Source organism: Desmodus rotundus, chromosome 1 (genome assembly GCF_022682495.2).
Source record: "Desmodus rotundus isolate HL8 chromosome 1, HLdesRot8A.1, whole genome shotgun sequence".
Lineage (NCBI taxonomy): Eukaryota > Metazoa > Chordata > Mammalia > Chiroptera > Phyllostomidae > Desmodus > Desmodus rotundus.
In genome coordinates, this window is record NC_071387.1 from 65,991,369 (window position 1) to 66,012,066 (window position 20,698).

General features: G+C 40.7%; 1 protein-coding gene across 2 annotated transcripts in view; it reads right to left on the reverse strand.

The window, feature by feature from the left end:
• The window catches only part of SLC24A2 (solute carrier family 24 member 2), a 252,951-nt gene that overhangs the window by 53,187 nt on the left and 179,066 nt on the right, over window positions 1-20,698 (reverse strand). Inside the window, exon 5 of one of the 2 annotated variants that reach the window (XM_024558338.4) lies at window positions 8,152-8,202. The exons of the other annotated variant lie outside the window; for it this stretch is intronic. Within the exon in view, the coding sequence (XP_024414106.2) occupies window positions 8,152-8,202 (51 nt within the window). The remainder of the gene's footprint in view (window positions 1-8,151; window positions 8,203-20,698) is intronic. 2 annotated transcript variants of the gene reach the window in all.

Sequence of the window (20,698 nt, forward strand, 5' to 3'; positions counted from 1 at the left end):
ATGATACACAACACGGTGCTGGAAATGGTGTCTGTGCCGGGTGGGGCTCCACTTCGGTGCCTGGAAGGTGGCGAGTTAACTTGCAGTGCATTGCTTGGACTTTCTGTGGGGACCAGGCTGGAGGAAAGAAGGGCACATGCTGCGGTGGAAATTGGATATTCTGGGAGGAGGGACGGCCTTGTCATTTAATTTAGAGAGGACAAAGACTTTGATCCTAACTGCGCTCTGGCTTTCAATCAACGTTGGTAAAAATTCAGGTTTCTAAAAGCAAGCAAATTAAAAGGTAGTTACATTACAAATGCTTATCTTCTTTGTAATGAAGTCAGTTTGAATGTCTGCTCAGAGGACTTATTTAAATTTGTTCAAGGCTCTCTCATTCCCTGTTACTGGAGGTGTACATTGGTACAATTCCTTTGGAGGGCAATTTGGCAATAACTTTCAAAATTTTAAATGTGTGTATCTGTGGATATGGTGTTTCTATTTCTAGGTATTTATGATATATATCACTTGCTCAGTAGAGTTTACTATGTGGGCAAAGAAGATGCTCACGTAGCATTGTTATATTAATTAGATACATAAACAAAAAAGGAAATATCCTAAATGTTCATCAACGAGGGACTGATGGAACCCACCATGGAGGAGACACCCAATGGAATGCTATGCAGCTGCTAAGGGAATGAGGAAATTCTAAAAGTGCTGGTACAGAAATATCTCCAAGATATATTAATAAGCAATGGCCAGGAGTGGAATATTGTATAGATAAAAAGAGAGTATGTTAAAAAAAACTGATAAAAGTTAACTCTAAGGAATGAATGGAATCTGGGGGTAAAAGGAAAAGCTGCTTTTATTGGTTTATCTTACGTAGTGTTTGCTTTTTACCTACCTCTGTATGTATGCAATATTTTTATAATAAAAATGAGTGGTTAAGCTCCTTTCTTCTGGGAAGACAGACCTGACTTTATCACTGAGCACTGTCTATGGGGCCAATCCCAAGCAAGAACGTCTAACATATTGTTAGATCGCTCTCATTCCATGCTACACCCTTGTCTACTCAGCACAGCCTCTGGGTCATCATCCATCACCATCCAGACCTTTATTTCAACGTGGCTCTGAAAATCCCTGACCTGACTCAATCTCCCGCCCCTGACATCAATAGATCTATCTCCAGGTCCTTAACCTCTTCTCTGAACGTTCCCTTTGTCTTTTTGTTCCAGCTGAAACTTGTCTGTTTCCTGAAGGCCTCTTTACTCCTGTGGACCTTGAAAGTGACAGCTTCCCATCTCTCCAAATGCTCCACATTCTATCCTCCCATCCTCACTACATCTGGACCATTTTTTCTCCCTCTGAGGCACAAGCCAATAACTTCTACCACCTTCACACCTAATGACTTCCTTGCCACCCTTCCTGAGTTCCTGAAGACATCAGAACCCAGTTCAATATTTTTCTTTCCACCATTACTCCTGCCACTATCCTTGGTAATTTTACATGGGTGGGCCCTGAAATGCTTGGTTCCTCACTGTCCTAACCTACTCACTTCCAGCTACCCTTTCCTCCAGCTTACTTCACCACCCGCTCCTGCAGTCAGACCCTAGACTGCTTCAGTAGCAATAACAGCACCACTCCCCAACTCCTCATTTGAAGCATCTTACTTTCTGTCCATTACTTTTTATCTATCTACTGCAACAATTCCTCAATCTCATTGGTCAATTCATTGATGCTGTCACATTTTCACTGCCCTCCTTTGGGACAGTTCATCTCTTGGCTTTTGGGACATCAGTCTCCCCTGGATCTCTGCCCAACCCAGCCTCCTTTGCTGGGAATCCCCTTTCTTCCTAGACACTGAATTTTGAAGTACCCAGGGTCAATCCTTGGACTCCTCTACTCTATTCATTAGCTAGGTATTCTTATCCAGTTCTATAGCTTCAAATAACACCTGTATTGTGTGACTCCCCAATTTATATCCATAGCCCTGACATCTCTCCCAAGCTCAGATTCTCTATCTACTGCTTTTTCCACATCTCTGTTTGGATATTGCGAAGGTATGCCAAACTTAACACAGGCTCTCATATCCCTCACATATGTGTAGCTTGCTCTGTTCTCAGTCTTCTGCATCAACATATAGTTATATAAAAGTGATGTTTTTCTTTTGTGGAGACATTGCATGTTGCCTATCTAGTATCTATTCCCTTTTCCTTTCTTAAAGATATAATACCTAAATTATTTGGACAGTAAATCATCCAGTTTAACAAACTACATTTTCAAACTGTCTTGAAATTAGATGTAGCCATGTAACTGAGTTTTGGAGAGTTTTACTGGGAGGATCTAAAAGGAAGTTTCCCTAAAAATAAGACAAAACAGGAATACAGATGCGATGGCTGGAGCTCTAGCAGCATCCATCTTTGACCATGAGGTGCCCTTGAGGTTGAAATTCAAATACAAGGATGGTGGAGAAGAAAGATGGAAGGAGCCTGGGTCTTGGGTTATTGTGAACCTCCACATCTGCCATGTATAGCCTGCTTCTGGACCTCTTTTACTTGAGTGAGAAATAGACTATCTGACTTGGCCACTTTTAATCAGGATTTTCTGCTATAGACAACAGAATCTATCCTCCTGCTATATCGTGTATATAACAGAGTCTCATATTCAAGCAAGGATTAAAATATAATGTGAAAGCCACAGATAAAAGCAAGGATGTATTTTATTACTAAATTTGCAGAGAATACATCTTGGGCAATAAAAAACAGTTAAATAGTATTCCAAAATTCAATTTCTTTTTGAAAAAAAGTACTGAAGTATTTCACTGCAATTAAGAACATCAATTAAATGGCTAGACTAGGTGACCTGGATGTGCTTTTGTTTCTTTGAGATAATGGAATTTTTCTCAACTTAGCCAGCCACATGCCCAATGGAGCGCAGGACTGAGGCAGTGGAGATGCCTTCCACTGGGGTCCCCCAGCACCTCGGGTCTGCCCATCGCACCAGTCATCTCCCTGACTGTGTCTCTCACTAGAGGGGGAGTTCTTTAGCGGAAAGACTGCCTTCAGTGTAGGACCCCGTGATTCATTCACAGGAGACAGTATTTTCTCAGCTTGGTAAAAGGGCTGTTGGTTGTCATGAAGTAATAATGTTAATTTCATTGAGGAAAAGATCATTATAATTTTTTCCCTTAATATTACAACTTTTTCTATCTTTTTTCTCATACAAATAAACAAAAATTGACTTTTTAAATAGTGGAGAAATTATTTTTCTGGAATGACTTCTGTTAAGGGTCAATAGGTCTAGGATAATGCATTGAAGGTGACTTTTCCCATACAGCATTTCTTTGCAAGATATCAGTCAGGGTTTCTGCCTACCTACCTGTCTGCCTACCTATATGTTTCTGTGAATACTTATCTCCAAAGAGCAAATATTAGCAGTTCTTTATAAAACCATTGGTGATAAGGTCTCTTCTCCTTTTAATTCATCTTATTCTATTGCATTAATTTGTTTCTTTTAACTAGCTTCTTATATTTTCATTCTAGAGTAACATTAGTAAGGAAGTCAAGTTCAATTTATTGAGAATTGTCCAGAGTGACAATGGCATGACATTTGCATGTCTGCAGATGAGAAATGAATGAGGGGTTATTAAATTTAAATAAAATTGGAGATTGCTTTTCCAAGAATAGGCCATATCACCCCATGAGGAGGTAGAGGGGTGGCTGCTCAGATACGGGGACCTGAGGTCACCAAAAGACTACTTTTAAAGTCATTTGTTTGCATCTCTGGACACATCTTATTGCAGAAGAAAATATTGTCCTTGGGAGGATGCAGCTCGCTAATCTAACAAGTGTAGTAAAATGTCTCGTCCAGAGCATGCTCTCAAGTTACTATTAAGTGAACATAGGAGTATCAGGTGGCCCATGAGACAGTTGTCATCTTAAGCGCAGGACTGAGGCAGTGGAGATGCCTTCCACAGGGGTCCCCCAGCACCTTAGGTCTACCCATCCCACCAGTCATCTCCCTGACTGTGTTCCTCACTAGAGTGGGAGTTCTTTAGGAGAAGGACTGCCTTTAATCTCCATAGGCCCTGCACCCAGTCTAGTGCCTGGGACATACTGAGGGTGGTTGGACCCAGCAGGCACTAACTGTGCATTAGGAAATAACTGAATGAGTGGATATAACTCTGATTGGCTTGGGGGAGGAGAGGAGGTTGGGCGTGGCCCAGGGAGCTGTTCCAGTTTAGGTCCTAGGGCACCTGAAGACAAGGACAAAAGGAAAAGGGCCCTAAGGACAAGAACAAATTTTGTCAAAATATTGTGATTTTGTTCAGTGTCCAAGAGTGAGTATTCTGTTTTATAAAATAAACTTTTTATGGTAAAGTGTTCAAGTGGGGGTTTACGTTTTATTCAATAGCTCCTTATGTATTCTATGATGTCCTCATTCTGAGTTTGTGGTTCAAACCTTTCCCTTAATATGGTCACCATCAAGTCTTTCCTCCCACTCTGTTGCCCATCTGTGCTGTCCTCATACCACCCTGGATAGCTGACCACAGTGGAGCTGAGAGGGCAGGGCTTAGGGAAGCCACAGTCCTGAGTTCAGGTTCTACCTACATCACAACTTACTGCTTCTGAGCCCCAGAGCAAATTATGTTGCTTCTCTGAGTCTTAGTTTCTTCATCTTAATAAAATACTTCTTTGAGCTTTGGTTTTCTTATCTTCAATAAAAATCTACCTTGTGGGATCATTTTAAGGATTAAATAACATAAAATATATAAGGTCCATAGCACTGTATCTAGCAGGTGGGAGGCACAGAGTAAAGGTTGGTGTTTCCCCATCCATTCATCCCTCTCTCAGCCTGGTAGGTTAGAACTTGCCTCTCCTCCTACCCCAATTTAACTTATATTTATTGATCCTTTGGAGCCAGTTCAAAGACCACTTTCTCCACAAAATCTTGTAGTCTGTCATCTTCTTCTGAATGCTTATGGTACTGATCACTTTCTCCCTGGTGGCCCCATGATTGCTGTGTTTGATTTTTCCATCTACAAGTTCCATGGGGCCAATTGCCTACTTTTTAATCTCTTGTTCCCCCAAAGCACAGAGTAGCTCTCACATAGGAGGTGCTAAAATAATGAACTGATATGTGCCGAAGAATTTCCACATTTGAGAAATCATCACTCGATTTCTCTTAGGGTGGAGTGGTACAGATAATCCATCTTTCCATTTTATCCATTTTAGGGAAAAAAAAAATAACCAGGCCTCATTGCAAGTAGCTGACAGCACTCAACATCCAGAGAATTCCCTGAAAATAGTTACAAATAATGACAATTATGTCACATAATTGTCACATGGAATTATGATAAAGCTCTGCTTAAGGGCTAGTCACATTTCTAAAATTGTGAAAAGAAATGCTTACACAGAGGGGGATATTTCCTGGAGGCTGGCTAGTCCACTATTGCCCCAAACATCTTATCTTAATTGTACTTCCTTAAATTGTACAATGTGGAAGTAACATAAATCACAGTTATTATTTTCCATGGGAGGGGAGAGGCCTTTGACAGTTTCAAGAAGTCTCGAATGGCGGTTGCCCGGTCTGAGGTTCCTGAGCTAGTGCTAAGTCTTTTAGATGGAATCTCGGACACAGGTTTAAGCCAGGCCTGGCTGCTCGAGGACACAGCTGCCAAAGGGTGTGGTTTGATGTGTCTTGATGGACACCTGCTGTTCCAAAGTATCCTTTCTATGAGTACTGAGAAGGACTGCTATGGGTTAGAAGACTAATCTTTCAAAGGTTCTTATTCCGGGTGAAAGGTAACACCTTAATTGGCATTTCCAAGACAGTTCCACAACAGGCTCCATGGAAGGATGGGTTCTCTAGCTAGAGAAGTCTGGGAAAGACTGTGAACTCCATTCCTCTTTACAACTCACTATATGCCGGTGTGCACAGTAGCACTTAACACTCCAAGGCACATGGTAAAGAAACCTATTTAGCTTAACTTAGACGCTCTCCCACTTATTTAACTATGAAATCAATCTCATTATTGTTTTTCTGGGTTGTTACAAAGTTCCTAGTGACATGATACGAAACTAGTATTTCACAGAACACAATTTTAAAATGCTGCCTTAGTTACCACTAGCTATCACCATGAGAAGGACACATGTGTAGCTAAGGACAGAGCACCAAGGGATATGTTCATGAAGGGATAGGAAAGTCAAGAGAAGAACAGGAAATGTTTAGGGTGATCAGTGAGGACCCTTGAACACAGCTGTACCTTCTGCAAGGGCCAGGGCCAGGGCTAGCCCTGGTTATCACTGCAGACATGATTTTGACTGTTTTTCTGCCTAGAAAGGCCAACCAGTATCAAGTGAAATCATCAAATTGGAAGTAGCATTTTTGCATTTTCATGTGATCTGGTGTAGGGAGGAGGAGAAAGGGGACGTTTGGACAGCAATGCTTGCTCAACTGGGTATGAGAAGAGGAAAGAAAGAAACTGGGTAAGGGAGAAATGGGGCAACTGAGGCAACAGGGAGGCAGAAGTTGCCCTGGCCAAGGGAACTTAAGGGTGGAAGGCAAAGGACAGAATGGAGTAAAGAAAGTGACAGGTCATGACAGGTCGTGTGGAAGTTAACAAACCTACCTGCCACCTGAATCATGAAACTGAGGCTGGGGCTCAGGAGATACCGGAGGAGTGATCAAATGATAAAGTCAGTGAGTCCCAAGATTTGGCTTCTCAAGCCAATGGCCACTGAAAATCAAAATGGTCTGAAGACACAGACTGAAAAGAGCAGCTTGGACAGGGGCCTTCCTGTAAGGCATGGGTTGCTCTTTCTGTTCTCTCAGTGGTGGGACACTTATCCTTATAGGTATTTTCTGCCCTGGGGGATGACTCCCAAGGGGTCTACATTTCCCCAAGCTGTTGGGAGGGCCCTGGTGTACAAAAGGGCCCAGTCTGAGATCCTAATCCGAAAGCCTGTTGCTTTAGGGAATATCACAGTGGTTACTTGAAAGCACAGGGACAGCAGCAGAGAAGGACCAGGGTGTTGTGCAGAAGCCAGAGTGGAGAGGGGCTGCAAAGGGGCTTCCCCTCACCAAGGGCTGTCAGATGTTCTTGCATGCAACGCAACTAGGAAATCTTTGGCAAGCCAAGGCAACTTAGAAATACTAGAAGCTGAAAACAAGATATGCAACACATTTGGGAGTATCTGTCACGCTGAAGGATAAAAATAGCAGATTCTCCTTCTAGGTACCTTCTGATTTCTTGTCAATATCACTGTAAAACTCATGTAAAAACCCCAAATGTTTCCATAACTTACACATATTATTTATTATTCAAAAGGTGGAGGTATGTGTGGGATGAGATGGGAGATAGGGCAATAGGACAACTCCATTCACAGGAATGCAAGATTTCCAAATTGCTGTTCCATGGTGAACTTATTCCAGAACAGTGATTCTGACAGGGGCAAGGTTGTGCTCTGGGATAGGGCCTGAAATCCATCAGTAAATACATTTAAGAATAAATCTTTGTCAGACTTCATTTACCCAGGGGAAATGGTAAAAATGATATGCCCAAGCTCAACAGGGTGAATCTCAATACATACAATTCTACTGGCTGGAATAGTGACTCTGGGCTCTCAGAGTAATGCCCTTAGATGGGTCAGCTGGAGCTGTGGGAGCTGAGGGCATGAGCCTACAGCCCCCTCAGCCAGAAACAGGTCTATAGCTGGTGTGGGGTCTAGGAGTAACTTTAGGTAGCTTAGTGCTTTGCATAAATCAGAATATCACCTGAATATAGTCCCCCTCTCTGAAATTAAGGGCATATTATAAGGGTGTTGGATGGATGTGTTTCTATATGTTGTTGTGAACACGTGGAGGAACGAATGCTTACACAGTACATGTGTACTTGTGTTTGCACTGCTGACACCATTTCTTTGAGTATGTTACACAGTTGAGATGGCTTGGATCGTTCGAATGGAATAACATGATCACCCATGGTATTGCACGTCTCCAATTCCAAATAAACATGATGGCAAAAACTAGACAAAAATGCAGAAAGAATAATAAATCACACAATGTCACTGAGGTCATGCAAAGAGGAAAGAAGAGACTTAGAAATGGGCAAGCAACAGACACCATAAATGAAAAAAAAGCCAATGCATACAATTCTAAAATCATTCTTACCTTCTTCAGTCATTGTGTCATAATATTTTAGTTTTCCATATGATCCAAGTTCTACAACATCACAGTAAAAGACACAAAGATAAGGAACGAGCTGTAATGCAAGAACTTTGTTTTTATACATTCTTAATTAATCAGATTCAGAGTTATACTGTCAAATCCCTCAATCATAACTATATAGAGATGTGCAAACATGAGCCATGTGGCAGTCAGCTTTTACGTCCCATTTTCAGAAATCACTTAAAATATATTATTCCACTGTGGGTAGGATGTGCCCTGCATTACAGAATAGGATGCAGTGATTTTAACATCTGATGAAACAAGAACACTTGGCAAAGATAACTTCATCCCCAGTTTAGCCTAGCCCTACAGTTTTCATAGAGGCGCCACTCCAAGAGAACACGCTGAGTGAGGACGATGTCCGGGCTCACTGAGGCCAGTGAGCATTGGACTCCTTGACATGGAACAGCAGTCCCAGAAGTTCATGCCACGGTTCTTCTGCAACAGAACAACTTCCTAGAGATTAAGGAAGGCTACCTGGGAAAACCAACAATGAAAAACCCTTTATATTCTTATCTAGCATTTTAGACAGAAAACACTACTATGGGTGCAGCATTTTGGGAGGAGCTGTGAGAAGTGCAGAGTGCTCTGGGAGGAAGATGGAAGAATATTTCCAGGGAAGACCACCTGACTCAGGTGACAAAGCAGCCACAACTCCCAGATCAAGGCATTGCCTGCTGCTTGTAGACTGAAGACAGCAGGAGGTGACCAGCAGCCTCTCCTGTGTGCAGATCACCAAAGGACTTCCTGTAATGGAAACCACTGGCAGAAAGCAGCTATCCTGAGTCGGCTGCTGGGAGTGGCAGTTTGGAGTGGGGGGTGGGGTGGCAGGAGGAGGTGGGAATGCACCATTTCTGCCTTTTTAAAACTTCAATTCTGAAATAGAAACTTTATTATTGTCCATCTGAAAATCCCAGATTTTTAAAGCAACACTGTGAGCAAGTTAAAAAAATTTTTTTTCTGGTTGTAATAATACTCTCCCCATAAACATTCAAGAAATTAATTAGACTCGAGAGATACCCCTGTGATTCAGCAGAAAGCTTCCAAGGCTCATTAACTTGGGCAGCCGTGGAAAATCCACATATGAATCAAGTAATAATTAGTGAGTTTTGTGTTCGATATGAAAGCTCTAGCTTAATACACAATAATATTCTTCTATTTTATATTTCTATTATGCACTCTCTACATATTCTTTTTCCATGTGCCTAAAAGTTTCCCTACAGCTATTTTAACACACCAATCCAAATTTATGCTTTGGGGAGAAAAATCACCTCATCTTTATGTTTCTGCAAAAAGCGGCCTATTCTGGATTTTGTCAGATGCTTGACAAAGGATGCAAATGCTTCAGTAAAAAATTGAATTTTGTGTAAATAACACGGAATTTTAAAAAAAATGATTTCTGGGGATTGCATTTAGTGAAATACATAATTTCTCAGGTGTTTTAAGAACACTAGTCTATTACAGACATGGCGCTGCATGAGTTCGGAATTCTTAAATGATCAAAATTCCTTCAGAAATGTTAAACGTGTGCTCATGGTGGCTTTTCACATAATATTTGTGTGTGTGTGTGGGGGGGTAACTTGCAGTAAACTGATGGATTATATCAGCCAACAAATTTTTTTGCAACCTCTACTTCTTCCCTGAGGTAAAGCAGCAGAATAAGCAGCTGGCATTCTCTAGTATTTGCTCAGGAAACAGAACGTGGGTGGCTCTGTGTTCACAAAATGGGGTGTAAACCATATTCTATGCAGCGAAGATGCACCAGTGCATTTTTAATGAATCTTTTTAGCTGCAAGTGGTCTGTATGCACACGTCTGTTCTCCTGTATTAATCCCAAATTTTCAAGCATCTGCTTGTGGCAGAAGTGATTATTCTTTACCTGGTCTTTTGTGGAACCAGGTATAAATAAATATAATCATATTCTTTAATTATTTTGTTTTTATGTACTTGAAATTGGAACTGTTTGTGTCAGGTATAGCTCACACATTCTTACTGCTATGACAATGTCTAGATTGTTTCTCAGTTGCTTCCTTGGGCGGTGAATGGGACAGAGTGACAAGAACTGAACAGAACATATCAAAAATAGACTAAAAATGGTAGAAGAGAGGGAATAGAGTAGTGAAAAGCTGAGTAGCCTACAGGTGATGTAGCAATGCAAAGCACAGTGGGGAAAGAGGGCAATAGGACAATACCTTCCCGAGTGAAAGGAACTGTGTTTGTTGCTTACTAAAGAGAAGGCAGAGAAGAATGTGAAGAAAACCAGCCTGCTAGAACAGGGTCTTTTTTATTGTTTACCTTTATTTTAATATAATTTAATTGTACTACTTTTTAATAACACTATTTAACAGTCAGCTTGCAAAATTCCCCAAAATTCAGCAGGTTGGCTCCAGCACAACACTAGTTTTTGACGCCCATTGATAGGGCTCTTGCGTGCAGAAAAGCCTATTTATTTATTTATTATTTAAAAGTATATTTTATTATGTTATTACAGTTGTCCCAATTTTTTCCCCTCTGCCCCCCCCTCTGCCTGGTACCTCCCTCCCTTCCAGCAATCCCTCCCACCATTTAGTTCATGTCCACAAGTTGTGTATATAAGTTCTTTGGCTTCTCCATTTCCTATACTATTCTTAACATCGCTCTGTCTATTTTGTACCTACCAATTATGTTCTTTAACCCCTGTACTTATTCCCCCATTCTCCTCATTTCCCCTCCCCCACGTTGTTCCCTCTCTAATCCCTACCCCACATACAGCACCACAACGTAGTGAAGTGGTTTGCCCCACCCTGGCAAACACCTAAGGATCAGACCCTTACAACATAACAGGTGTGCTGAGACAAGGAAATATGGCCCAAGTGAAAAATAAAAGGCCAAAACTCCAGAAAAAGGGCTAAGCAATGAGGAGATAGACAACCTATCTGATTCAGAGTTCAAAACGCTGGTAATCAGGATGCTCACAGAAATCATTGAGTTTGGATACAAAATATAAGAAGAAGTGAAGGCCATAGACAGTGAAATAAAGAAAAATATACAATGAACAAAGAGTGAAGCGAAAGAAACTAGGACTCAAATCAACAATTTGGAACAGAAAAAAACTCCAAAACATTCAACCAGAACAGAATGAAGACACAAGAGTTCAAAAAATGAGGAGAGGCTTAGGAACCTCTGGGACAACTTTAAATGTTCTGATATCCAAATCATAGGGGTTCCAGGAGAAGAGAAAGAGCAAGAAATTGAAGACTTATTTGAAAAAATAATGAAGGAAAACTAACCCAATCTGGTAAAGGAAATAGACATGCAAGTCCAGGAAGCTCAGAGAGTCCCAAACAAGGTGGACCCAAGAAGCAACACGCCAAGACACATCATAATTACATTACTCAAGATTAAAGATAAGGAGAGAATCTTAAAAGCAGCGAGGGAAAAGGAGACAGTTCCCTACAAAGGAGTGCCCATAAAACTATCAGCTGATTTCTCCAAAGAAACATTACGGGCAAGAAGGGGCTAGAAAGAAGTATTTGAAGTCATGAAAGGCAAACACTTACACCCAAGATTACTCTATCCAGCAAAGCTTTCATTTAGAATGGAAGGGCAGATAAAGTGCTTCCTAGGCAACGTAAAGTTAAAGGGGTTCATCATCACCAAGCCCTTATTATATGAAATGTTAAAGGCCCTTATCTAAGAAGAAGAAGATCAAAACTATGAACAGTAAAATAACAAGGAACTCACAACTATCAACAACTGAACCTAAAAAACAAAAATAAACTAAGCAAACAACTAGAATAGGACCAGAATCACAGAAGGAGGTCACATGGAGAGTTATCAGTGGGGAGGGGGAGGAAGGAGAATGGTGGGAAAAGTACAGGGAATAAGTAGCATAATGGGTAGGTAAAAAATAGACAGGGACAGGTTAGTAAGAATAGTATAGGAAATGGAGAAACCAAAGAATTTATATGTATAACCCATGGACATGAACTAATGGGAGGGGAATGCTGGAGGGAGGTGGAGTGCAGGGCAGAGGGAAATAAAGTGGAGAAAAAAATGGGATAACTGTAATGGCATAATCAATAAAATATACTTAAAAATTTAAAAAAAACGAAGTACAAATAGGTAGTTACTGAATATCCATGAGGATATAAAGTACAATATAGGAAATGGAGTAGCCAAAGAACTTATACACATGACCCATGGACATGAACAATGGTGGGGGAATTGCCAGAGGGAGCAAGGGGTGCTGGGTGGATGGGAGGTAAAGGGAGAAAAATCAGACAACTGTAATAGCATAATCAATAAAATATATTTAAAAAGTTGCTGGTGGCAAGATTGGGTGAATAGGGAGGGTGGGGTATGAGGTCATGCCTATTTTGGTCAGACTGCTGAACACTCAGCAAAGTGTGGGCAGGTATGCGTGTAAATCACCCATTATGGAATGGGCAAATGCATTGAAAGAGTCTTCAAAAAAATTCACTGCAGCCAAACATAGCCTCTCACAACAATACCAGCTGGTACACTGATACAGATGGGTTCCTAGAATACTCACCTAGTGGGGGAGAAATGTACTACAGGGTCCTGCCCTTCAGAATATAATTCTGTTTTTTGGGGTCCCCTCTCATAGAAAAAAGTCAACAGAAGCATCTATGCTGAGTTTGTTTAATTAGAGTGAAAATAGAGGTAAATAAATAAATAAGAATAAGTATTACTTAAGTGGCTGTTGGAAAAATGATTAACTTTTTTTTTTCAAGGAGCTACTTTATTTTTAGTATTGGTTTGAGGTGCTCATGAATACCTAAAAATTAAGGCTTTTTCAATGAAGACAGTAATTTCTTGGTAAAGTTGTCTAATACCTATCAAAGAGTTTTATATAGTTACTGAATTATATCATACCCAGTGGAAGTATTATTTTCAAATAGTGAGTGGAAGTTGAGAACATGGGCTTTGAAGCCAAGGTGTAGATTTGAACGTCAAATCTGCTACTTAATTAGCTGTGTGACTTTGAGCAAGTGGTTTCACCTTTCTGAACCTCTGTGCCCTCAGCTATAAAGGGGCATAATTGTATCTCCCCTAGAAAGTTGTGGTGAAGAGTAGACGAGATAATGACACCCACTAAGCAATCAATAATGGGCACCCTTATTACTGCAAGCACCACCAACAACAGTGAGGAAGAACCCATGGGTCATGGAGCAGAGCATTTAGAGAACTGGGTATTTTATACAGGTTTGCTAAAACAAATTCTACACTACTAACAGAGGTCTCAAGTAGATATATAGGGAACTGTTCCATGTGGCGTGGAGAGTGTAGCCCAGCCTCTGATTCAGAAAACCGACGGGGAGTGAGGTTGGCACACAGGATCCATGCCCATGGATAGGTTCTCCCATGGGGAATCAGGCCTGCATTGTACGTAGGCTGCTATGAGGCTTGCTTTTGGTAAAACTCCCTCACCCTGAATTGAGGCAGCAAATGTTTACCCCTGTTTATCTTTAAAGTAACTTCATAAAATCTATGCTAAACCTCTCAAGGACCAGTGTAACCAGTTCAACCACTTTTCCCTTTGCGTTTGCAAATATCCTTTTTCTTTGATGTAATTAGCAACATCCTCTCCTTTGTTTTCTGTAAAAGATAACCACCTAAAGTGAACCTGTGTATAGTAAATGAGGACCATCCTCAATGTAATGTGCCCAGAAAAGCAATAAAGGCCTGTTCAGGCATGGGTTGGGGCCCTCTCTCACTCAGAGAGTGGCCATGCTGTCCTTTTTTCTCCACAGGACTTCTTTAGTATCTGTGAATTAGTTTGTCGCAGCCACAACACACGGACCCTAAGGGCCGGGGTCCGCATCATAGGTAATTGTTGTTCATTAACAAAAGATATTTTGCCATGTTGGAAACAGTGTTTAAAAAAATTTCTTCACCAGCCCTGCTCTTCTATTCTCATATCTGTGGGGAATGTCAAAACAGAGAGCACAACCATGACAGTGGGATGTGCAAGGTGGACTCTTCATTCACCTGACCACCAGTATTCCAGCTTGGGACCTGAGCACCTTCCCTTCTAATATTTGTACAGAAGCCTGTCTCTCCAACTACGTTGCCCACATGTTGGTGGCAGAGACACTATTCGTCTCTAGATCCCTCCCAACAGAACCTATAACAGTGCTTTCCTCTTATTATGTGCACCTCTCATGTTTTTAAATAAAGTACATAAATGCAAACTCTCAAATGACAGAGAGGTTTAGGATACCTTGGTTTGCTGAATTTCACTGGACTTGCTGAAGTCAGGAATACAGACACTGAGCCTGAAGCATCCTGACTGTTGACACCATAGCATTTCTATCATGGTTAAGAGTGCTCCTGAGTGAGGCAGACAAGACAGTTGATTCACAGCTTGGCTCTACTACTTATAAGTTGGGTGACCCTCTCTGAGCATCAGTTCTTTCTACTGTGAAATGGGGACAAGAGCAATATGCACCTGTTCTTAGGACAGTTTTTGGATGATCAGATGAGAGCATGTCTATTAAGCACTTTGCATTGGGGTGGCACAGACATCCTTAGTAATTGGTACCCCTCTTTATTTTCTGCCACAGGTCCAACATGAACATCTAGCTCAGCCCAGCACAAGGTAGTTAAATCCTCTCCAAACACTAATTATCGCTGTGGGTGAGCACCAATGTCAATGTCTATTCTTGATGTGTGCAAGTCAACAAAACCCCTTAGGACTTCTTTCCTTAAACACAAGGAAGACTGTTAGAAGAACTTTTAGTTTACTCAAAGGCTGCCTTGGCTAACTTTCAGAACCATGTTTTGCAGTATTTATATTTTAGCCTTAAGGTAGCTTTTAAAAAAATTTGTGAATTTATTTTTTATTATTGGCTAAAAGTGTTTGTTTTAAAGTTTTGAGAATGGGTAGTATGGAGTGGAGTATTTGCAATTTCCCATCCCACTCCTTACAAATAGGGCATTTGTATAGGATATAGAGCTATATCCTATTTAAATTTCTTGCAGGCTATCTGGATTAAACATTTTTCACTTGTTTCCCCATGTGAAAAATTTTCATCAAAATAAACACAAATTATGAGTTAGGTATATTCTAATGCAGACCAGTTTTAACCTTTTTGACATGATTTCATGTCAGAAAATGCATGAACTACCAAAATTAATTGCTTTCCATTAAAAGGCTTTGTTTGGTCATTATTCTTTTATATCAAAGGTTCATGCCAAGGCAAGTAATTTTTTTTAACTTAAAAAAATTTCTAGACATTGAGGTTAAGTGAGGCAACAACCACAAATCCTCACTTCTCACTCAAGTCAGAAGGAAAGGAATATATTAACCTTCAGATTCAAAATCTCACTCAAAAAAAGCTTTGGAAGTACTGACTCATCGCAGCAGCTCTGCTTAACATTCTGTGGGGGATTGATGCTCGTGTGTCAAACTTCCTTAAGAGGTTTCTAACAGTGTACACATTTGTCGAGGGACAGCTGTACTCAACATGTGGTAAGACATGTATGTCACACTCAAGGTGTTAAGAGAGATGATTTTGCCCTATGGAGTTCTTTTCACATCCAGCCCTTCCCAATCTATGCTAATGAGTACTTCTGTTTCTTCTACAAAATTAAAAATCTCTCAAGCTTTTGGAAGCAAGGCAAGAACTTTGCAAATGAAAATAAAGGGCTGAAATTGTGGGTGATCCTCTATCAGCTATTGAGTTTCAAGTAGGATTTATGAACATACACACACAGCTACCTCTTAGAAATTTATCACCTGATTTTCATGCCTTCTGAATCTAGCCCCTTCACAAAACACTCTCTCTTCCTTTTCAAGCTTCCTGCAAACCCAGACACACTGGTTTGTTACTGCTGTTATTTTTATCTCCCCCATTCTCTACATATATTTCCTTGTTTATGTCCATCTGCAGATATCATTTCAAGGCCCCAGCCCCAGGAAATACTGATGCTACATCAGTGGACAAATCGGGATTCAGTAAGATCCTCAGCATCTGGCCCAGTGCCTGGAACACAGTAGGCACTCTGACAAAGCAGCAATGGAGCACAGGTGCCAGCTATGTAGATGGGCAAAGTGGGCTGGGGACAACAATAGAGAGTGGTGGTGATTATGGAAAATTGGACAGCACATTTGGACAGCACTGCCTAAGAAGGGGCAGCAGTACCTCAGCTCCAGCTTCAGGAGTGAATACAGACATTGTGTTGACAAATCTTCTAATTATTCAAGGGAAGCCAGATACTTGGCTTTTTATGTGAAAAACTCTGATTTTTAAATCTTGGCAACTGATTCCAAGTTAAAAAAAAACACTCTGGGTTATATTTGGTTCATCAATTTGTAGCCTTTGGTTTCAAATCAGTTGCTTAGTCCAATTTTCTTGTAAATATTAGTTGTGTGAATCAATGAATGAATAAATGAGACCACCTAGGCTGTTGGAATTGGGAGGGATCCTTGCTAGGCAACCTTTCTCCAGAAGGTCAAGGACTCTGGCTCAGTGTAGGTACCACAATCTGCTCATCTATGCCTTTGGGAAGGACTGAGTCTCATCACTTCAGACATCTCTGGGACCACTAAGACGAGCCCATGTCAGGCTGATGGAGCTGCATGATCCCATGACTAATTACTACTTCCTTTTTGCATGTTCTTGTCCAGCCGGCTCTGCCATCAGACAAGCCAACACAGTGATTTTTGTTTGTTTGTTTTAAATATTATTTTGGGGAGGAAAGGAAGTTGCCCAGTGGGTGTAACTGTTTCCAATTATCTTGTAGGGAAATATCTGGATTATGGAAAATGCAGAGGAAGATTCTGTAAAGTAGGTTAGGATCACAGAGGGAAGTGCCATACAATTATATGGGAATTATCATCCTTGAACAATGAACAATAATGTGTTGGTCATTACTGTGGATCATCCAGATGGTTCATAATAAAATGCCCAAGTGAGTCACCAGATACTTTGACTTCTTATAAACTTGTCACCTAATTTGCAGCCTTGCTCCTCTGTGGTGTTGCTTAGCAATATCAATGGTTACTGATTTCTGTTCTGTGAGGAGCTGACTCAGGCCATATTTCACTGTAATTTACATGCTCTGGATGATCAAGCAAGAAAAATGGGACCTGGATGCTGCTGTTCTGTTGCTGTACTTTTGAGGTGGGTGGGGGTAGGGGTAGGGGGGAGTATAGGATAGAGCAAGCAGGTTTCTGTAAAAGATTTTTAGGGAAACAATGAGCAACCTAAGCAAGAGAATCAACCCACAACTGTGGCTTAAAAAAGATTTCCAGGGCTTTTTGAGTATCCTTTTAATTATGTGATTAAAAATCTCAATAACAATCTTAAGATAATTTTATCATGGATGCTTTGTCACAACAGCTTTTCTTTTTCCCAAAGGGATAGAAGAAAGCAAATGACAATATAGCATGACAGCACTACCACTTATAGTTCGGAGCCTACAGACCTTCACCTGACAACTGGGACTGCCATTTGCTAGTCATGAGACCTTGGGCAAGGCACTCAGCCTCTTTGACACACAGTTCTCACACTTCCATAAAATGGGAACAATAATAGCTGTCTTGCAGGGTTGAGGTTTGGTGATAATTACAGGTATTTAACATGTAAGTGGCACATAATATGCATTAAATGTATCGTAGGTATTATTAAATATATGGCAGGCAGCCATTGGCTTTCCCCAAATAAATTAGTGTCCCATAGACAGCATTATTCTGATTTCACAAAACTGGAGTGAACCTGGTATCAAGAGACCTTATCCCATGTCAGATAAGGAGATCTTGTAGCACATAATGAGTTTGGGAGCCAAGAGATGTGAGTTCTAATCCCGGGTTAACTTATTAGCTTCATAGTAAGATAGCCTTCCAAAGCCTTAGTTCCTCATCTGTAAAATGGGTTAATTCTAGTACCCCCTTACTATGTTGTTGCAAGGGGATTTATACACTGCCTGGGACATTGGAAGTCCTCAGTGCAGGTCAGCTATCATTCTATGCCTGGGCCAAAGCCCAGTGAGAAATGAGTGTCCAGGCTAACATAAGTCACAGTAAGTGACCACCAGGATTGGAATCTTGTCCTAGCATTCTTTTTATAAGTTTATTGTAGGAGAAACGGGTTAACAAAGAATGACAAAGTAATGACTAGTTACATCATGGCAAAGGAAGTCTATGAATGCCGTAGCCTTTTGCATGCTATTATCTGATATTAGGCACATGGAACCTGCAGGCATTATTTAAAGAATGTAAAACTCAGGAAGAAAGAAAATATAAAGATCTTTCAGCTTTTATTTTAAAAAGAAAAGCTCAAAAGGAACTCCAGCTGTTTTGGAAAGGGGTATTGTCCAGTGGGTAAGAGAGTGAGTCCTGGGGTCCAACAAAACTGAATTTGAACTTGACTCCATCAATTACTTCCCTGTGTCCTTGGGCAAATTATTTAACTACTCTAATTTTCAGTGTCCTTATCTGTACAATGGTTATACTAGAAGAGGTTGTAATATAGTAAGGTATAATATAATAGAATCATAGGATTGATGTAAAAACTGAATGTTAATCTATATGAAAAGCTTAACATGGTATCTTGCAAATAGTATTCAATAAATGTCCATTATTCCAGTTGTCATTATTATTGCCTCCATGAACATCAGTTGAGAGTTCTGGATGAATATTTAACACCTTTTTCTGGTCTCTTTTTCAGCTGGAGTTTCAGGGAAAAATGAAATTGTCACACATGGTGAAAGAGTATGATTTGAACAGCAAAGAACACAGAATATCAGATACTATCCATGCAACATTTGGAATTTATTTCCCATTTCAGAAAATCTGTTCAAATTCTTCTAATGGCAAGTTTCTAAAACATGTTCCTAATAATTCTTTTTTGTATGCGTGTGGGTAGGGGGTTAAAAAGCTAATATTTTTATTAATAATGACATCTTCTAACATCTTGGGTAAATTTTTGCATTTCTGTAAATTTAACGATTATGCTTACAAAATCAAGCAGAAGGTACTTTCTAATTAAGTCTTATCACACTTGGGGGTGGGGAATACAAGCACATTTTTACTGTCTTTTTTTTTTAAAGATTTTATTTATTTAGTTTTAGAGAGAAGGTAAGGGAGGAAGAAAGAGAGGGAAAGAAACATCAATGTGTGGTTGCCTCTCACGCACCCACTACTGGAGACCTGGCCTGCAACTCAGGCGTGTGCCCTGACTGGGAATCGAACCAGCTACCCTTTGGTTCACAGGCCCGTGCTCAATCCACTGAGCTACACCAGCTATGGCAATTTTTACTAAGTCTTAAAAGTTACAAAATATTTTATTCTCTTCCCCTGTTCCCTTTTCATTTATTTATTATTTAAAGTATTTTACCTATTATCTATCAATCTATCTATCTATCTATCTATCTATCTATCTATCTATTCCTCACCCAAAGACATGTTTCCATTGATTTGTAGAGAGAGCGAAAGAGAGGAAGAGAGAGAGAGAAACATCGACATGAGAGAGAGAAACATGAATTGGCCTCCTCCTGTAGGCACCCCTACCAGCGATTGGACCCACAACCTAGGCTAATGCGCTGACCAGGAATCAAACCAGCAACGCGTCAGTGCACGGAGTGACACTCCCACCAACTGAGCCATGTGGCCAGGGTGTCCCTGCTCCTTTAAAAAAAGTGCTTATGAGGAGGTGCATACAGTTAGGCCCACCGTCTTCCTTCACAGAAATGTGAGCTTAGTTATAGTACATGTGACTAAGATACACAGGGCTGGGCCTAAAGCGATACTGATGCTTCTGTAATCCACACCCACAACACAACCAGTCACAAAGCCCTATCAATTCCACCCCAAAATAGTCTCAACTCTTGTCTTTTCTGTTGCATTCCTACTGCCCCTCCCTTACTCAAAGGCCTTGCTGAGGCTACTGCAATAGCCTCATTTGAACTCTTTTTTCCTAATCTTTCTTTCTACCACCTGTCTCCCAGCACCTGTCATCTACCTTTCCCATTGTTACCAGGGTAAGCCTTTCAAAATGCAAACTGAAAATAGACCCTTCAATTCCACATGTACTGTATTTTTGTGTAGGAATTTTATTAGGTGCCCTAATTTATTTAATCATTTAGAAGCCAGTTTTGAGACTCCCTCCTGCTGGCAGCATTCCTGAGTGTCCCCATCCCTAGCGTAAGTCACATTCTCCTGTTGTGTGCTCATCAAATGTACCTTCACTCTCTGCTTCCTGCCCTTCAGGGCAAGGGATCAAGTACTCATTTTGTTCATGCCAGCACCCAGCAGAGTTCCTGGCACTCTGCAGGTGATTAAGTGCCGCTGAATTGAATTAAATCTCTATTTAATAGTGCTGTGTTAATCTCCTTCAGCCCAGCTGCCTTTGGTACTGATGCCTATGGTTCCTTCTATTTTGGTGTTCTAACGCCACAGTTTCAAATATTGTCTTCAGTGTCCCTGGGGGCAGGGTGCCTGTGAAGGGAAAATGTCTGTGACCTCAACTCTTGGAATCACCTT